At 36.1% G+C, this 5,539-nt stretch overlaps 1 protein-coding gene across 1 annotated transcript; it reads left to right on the forward strand.

The window, feature by feature from the left end:
• Positions 1–338: 338 nt before the first annotated feature.
• Positions 339–1,441, forward strand: LOC127103549 (uncharacterized). Its single transcript, XM_051040800.1, has 2 exons — positions 339–534; positions 720–1,441. Exons 1-2 carry the CDS (start codon positions 339–341, stop codon positions 1,439–1,441), a joined length of 918 nt encoding a protein of 305 aa, XP_050896757.1.
• Positions 1,442–5,539: the final 4,098 nt, after the last annotated feature.

Consider the following 5,539-nt stretch of genomic DNA (forward strand, 5'->3'; position numbering starts at 1 on the left):
ATGTTGTTATAATATTCAAAAAATTAAAAATATATTAATGATAAACATTATTTTATCATCTCATATCAAGTTATTTTTTAAAAAATGTTAAATATTTTTTTAATTTTTTTATTCAACATGATATTTTAGTGCTCCATGAATATCACAAATAAAATAGAGTCAAACTTACTACAATATTATTCAAAAATATAAATATTAATATAAAAAAAGAGAGTGAAAGACGAGAAAGAGATAAACAAAGGGAAGGAAATATATATAGATAAGGGGAAAGAAAAAGAAAGATAAAGGAGAGGCGAAGATAAGAGAGAAAGAAAAGAGAAAGCGAATGATGTATGAGAATGATAAATATATTTTTAGTTTTAATCAAGAAGATTAAGGAGGCTGAGAATATTGATCTTTACATACCAATTGTCTTAGCGAATTTCAAGTTTAAAATTATACCAAAAGTTTTGACTGACAGATTAGCTCAGATTCTTCCACACATTATTTCAAAGGAGCAAAAGGGTTTTGTTAAAGATATGAGCATAAAGGATTGTATTTGTTTTACTTTTGGGTGACGAATATTATGCACAAGAAAACTATTGGAGGGAATTTAATGTTAAACGTTGATATTTCTAAGGCGTTCGATACTCTCAATTGGAATTTTCTCCTTAAGGTGCTCGTAAAGTTTGATTTCAATGATATTTTTTGCCTTTGGATAAAAAGAATTCTTTAATCAGCTAAGATATCCGTTTCTATTAATGGAAAGTTTCACGGTTTCTTCAATTGTCATAGAGGTGTCAGGCAGGGAGACCCGTTGTCTTCGTTATTGTTTTGTATAGTCGAGGACGTGCTTAGCAAAGGTTTGTCTCAAATGGTTTCCAATGATAAGATAAAGCTCATGAAAGCTTACATTGTCTTGGTTCCTTCTCATGCTTTATATGCCGATGATATCATGTTATTCACTAAAGGTAGTGTTAGTTCCCTTGATGTTATATCTGCGCTCTTCAAAAGATATGTTGAATGTTCTGGACATGTGTGCAATCCTGCTAAGTCTATTATGTTTGCTGGGCATATGTCTCATTCTAGACATTCTATGCTTGCCAACAAAATTGGTTTCATAGTAGGTCAATTGGCTTTCACTTATTTTGGGGTCCCTATCTTCAAAGGAAGGCCTAAAGTTTCTAATTTTCTGCCTATTATTGATAAAGTCAGATGTAAACTAGCAGCGTGGAAGACTATTCTCTTGTCTATAATTGGAAGAATTCAACTCGTGAAATCGGTTAGCCATAGTATGTTAATGTATTCTATTAGAATATATTCTTGGCCTGTTAGTCTCATTCATTTGGTTGAAAAGTTGTACATGAATTTCATTTGGAGTGCCGACATTGAAAGGCGTAAAATGGTGACTGTGTCTTGGAAGATTTGTTGTAAAGATTCTAAAAGTGAGGTTTGGGTCTGAGATCACTAAGGACTACCAATGGGGCTTCCAATCTTGTGAAGTGCTGGTCCATTCTTAATGAATAATGACTCTTGGGGTGCGATTTTGAAAACCAGGATTTTTAAACATGGGCGACAGGTCTGATACCCATGGTTTTCTTCTATTTGGACTGGTGTCAAAACTTCTTGAGTAATCTTTTGGATAACACTGTCTGGAATGTTGGTAATGGGGAGAATATTAGACTTTGGACGTATAATTGGTGGGGTGAACAATTAGTTTCTCTGTTGCAAATTCCTGAGGGTTCCTTGCAGGTTTCGAATGCGAAGCTGAGTGAATTTATAGTTGATAACAACATAGTTCTACCTACTGATATTGTTTTGTTATACCCGATGCTACTTCAGATTATTGCAGATGTTTATCCTAATGTCTTGCAAAAGGATATGCTCATGTGGAAACTTACTGACATTGGACATCTCTATCTGAAAGATGCTTTCATTCATGTCAAAGGTAATTGTGCTCATTCTAAATGGGACAGTTTTATATGGAGTTCCTCTATTCCTCCATCCCACTTTTTGGTTTTTGGAGACTTAGCCTTGCTAAACTTCCTACTGATGAGAAAATGGTTGTAAGGGGTTTTCATTTGCCTTATATGTGCAACCTTTGTTTCAAAGAGGATGAGGATATTAACCATTTATTTTTCTATTGTTCATGTGCTAGTAATGTTTGGAAATGGCTGCAGCAGATGCTTAAGTATAGTTCTTCGATTATTTGTTTGGAAGATTGTTTTTTGATCATGAACAGAACTGCATCTGCGTAATGTAAGTTGGTATCCTTTGTTGCAGTTGTTAGTACTGTTCAGGCTATTTGGAATGCGTGGAACCAGGCCAGATTTCAAAATGTGTCTATTCCTTGGAAGTCTTGTTGCTCCTCCATTGTTTCGATGACACTTATGGCAGGAAATTCATGCAATTTTACTGCTAGCTCTTCCATGACATATTTTATGATAATGGAGAATTTCTCTATTAAAATTCATCCTCCTATCCCTAAATGTTTGAAGGAAATTTTGTGGTGTCCTCCTCACCCAGGTTAGGTTAAAATCAACATAGATGGGGCCTCAGTTGGAGATCCCATTAGAGATGCTTGTGCTGAGATGTTTAGAAATCACCCTGGTGAGCATCTTGGTGGTTTTGCTTGTAATCTGCCTCCGAATAATGCGTTGTTTGTTGAGATTATGGAAACATTCTTGCAATGGAATATGATGTTAGTTGTAATTGGTCTAATCTGTGGTTGAAGACAAATTCAATTTTGCTCGTTAGAGCCTACAGTAAACCATATGTAGTGCCTTGGAAGTTAAGGAATATATAGGACAACTGTATGATCAAGATTAGTGTAGCACCTCAAATTTGCACCTATCATTGTACATACCATCTCATATTAGGTCATAGCATATCATGATCCATTGCATAGCATTGCATTGTCCCATTTGCCTCAAGTGCAAGCCAATCAAGAAATTAGGTCAAACTGATCAGGAGATCAGTCAGTCAAGCAAGCAAGCACAATTCTCATTGAGCCAAGGCCCTAGGGTTGGTCCAACATGTTCACATGACTTGGGGATCCATTTGAAGTGATTAGGTCAAAGATTGGAGGCTCAGAGGTCATCAGTCAATGCACAGTCAGTCAGAAACCCTAAAAGTCAACTGTTGGTCAACTGTCCATTTAATCAGTGATTTGATGATGGAAATTGGTTTGAGAGAGCTCAGTCATGTCCAAATAGGCCTCATATATCATGTCAAACACCATCATGGAAGAATTTGAAGCCAGATCAGAAATTTCCAAAAATGGAAACTGGACCTGTAACTGAAACTTACCAAAAATGGAAAGTCTTGATCCTCAAAATTACATCATGATACAAGCTTCAAATGAATTTTTGCCCAACATGAAAGTTGAAGATCTTGTTCTCCCATTTCCAAAAAGTCCAAGAACTCTCAATTCCCATGTATGGTTGGCAAGTTATGATCAAATCATTTTCACAAAATCTTGGACTTCAAAAGGCCATATCTCTCAAACCATTTGGCCAATTTTGGTGGGGTTTTTTCCTACAAGTCACATTTGATCCCCTCTTTCCAAAAATGTAACTTTCATGTGCCAAAACCTTATGAATCAAAATGGCATTTTTTGACTTGTTCCATTTAAATTCAAGTTTGACTCAAGTTTGACTTTTTGAATTAAAAGTTTTCAGCACATTTGGCCAATTGGGAAGTGTTTGGAATGTCATTTGAAATGTGTTTGCAAGCCCATTCCCATGAAGTATATGTATCCATGCCTAACTTGCTTGAAAATTGGAAGAAAAGTACACTTTCACCATATCTATCCCACCATTTCATTGAACCATGCCTTGTACTATGAAAACAGAAAATTAAAACATCATTTGCTGTCATTTTGAAACTTCAGTGGCAGCCTAAAACCAACAGAAAAAAAAGGCCATTCCTTGCTTGCTTGAAATTGGGAAGAAAGTACAAATGCAACCACCACATCCCACATATCCATGGACCATGCTTTGTACCTCTCAACAACAGATTTTATGCATCATGTTCTGTCAAATGAAGCCAAGACAAGCCACCTTGGACAGCAGACAAACCTTGGTTCTCTCATTTGCTCAAAAACTCATTCTGAGCATTTTTTCCAAAAGGCTGTCAAAACTCAAAAGAGACAAAGCATTGCCTTACCACAAACAACAACAAGACAGCATGTTTTTCATCGTTTTTCTGTCATCTTGAAACACAAGGAGCAGCCATAACCAGCAGAAAAAAAACCATTGTGCTCTCATATTCTAAAAAGCTTCATTTGTGTGCATTTCTCAAAAATCTGTCCAAACCTCCAAATAACCTAACCTTGCCTTTGTTGATTCATCATCAAAACAACATCATGAGCACATTTCCATCATCCTAAACCATCTGTAGCAGCATCTAGCAGGACTGGTTTTTGCAAAGCATCATCCATGACAGTCCAAATTTTAAGCCATTGCAAGTTGTTTTGAACCAAGCTTTCTTCACCAATCATCATTTGGAGGGCTGTGCTTCATCTGTTTCGAATCAACAACATCAAAAAACCTCTAAATCCCAACTGTTCTACAAAATAGGTGAGTTTTCGACCTCAACCTTTTCTAAAATCATGATGTACATCTTATAGATCTTTTCACCATGAACACGCCGAGCTTTGAATCGAGGAAAACGGTTAGGAATTGAGAGAGAAATTTGATTTCCAAATTTGATATTCATTTACTCTTTTACATAATTTGTCCATTGTAGCATGAGTTGAGATTATTGGAATTTGATTTATGCTTGAGCATGTTTAGATAAGCATCTTGCTGGACGTTTTCGCTGTAACATGATCCTGGAATTTGTTTCCTGTAGCATGCCGTTTAATTGGTAGGGTCTAATGCATATTGATGTGCATGTTTGCTTTTAGGAATTAGCGCCATATCTCTCAAACCATTTGGCCAATTTTGGTGGGGTTTTTTCCTACAAGTCACATTTGATCCCCTCTTTCCAAAAATGTAACTTTCATGTGCCAAAACCTTATGAATCAAAATGGCATTTTTTGACTTGTTCCATTTAAATTCAAGTTTGACTCAAGTTTGACTTTTTGAATTAAAAGTTTTCAGCACATTTGGCCAATTGGGAAGTGTTTGGAATGTCATTTGAAATGTGTTTGCAAGCCCATTCCCATGAAGTATATGTATCCATGCCTAACTTGCTTGAAAATTGGAAGAAAAGTACACTTTCACCATATCTATCCCACCATTTCATTGAACCATGCCTTGTACTATGAAAACAGAAAATTAAAACATCATTTGCTGTCATTTTGAAACTTCAGTGGCAGCCTAAAACCAACAGAAAAAAAAGGCCATTCCTTGCTTGCTTGAAATTGGGAAGAAAGTACAAATGCAACCACCACATCCCACATATCCATGGACCATGCTTTGTACCTCTCAACAGCAGATTTTATGCATCATGTTCTGTCAAATGAAGCCAAGACAAGCCACCTTGGACAGCAGACAAACCTTGGTTCTCTCATTTGCTCAAAAACTCATTCTGAGCATTTTTTCCAAAAGGCTGT

The sequence above is a fragment of the Lathyrus oleraceus genome, chromosome 7 (assembly GCF_024323335.1).
Source record: "Lathyrus oleraceus cultivar Zhongwan6 chromosome 7, CAAS_Psat_ZW6_1.0, whole genome shotgun sequence".
Taxonomy (NCBI): domain Eukaryota; kingdom Viridiplantae; phylum Streptophyta; class Magnoliopsida; order Fabales; family Fabaceae; genus Lathyrus; species Lathyrus oleraceus.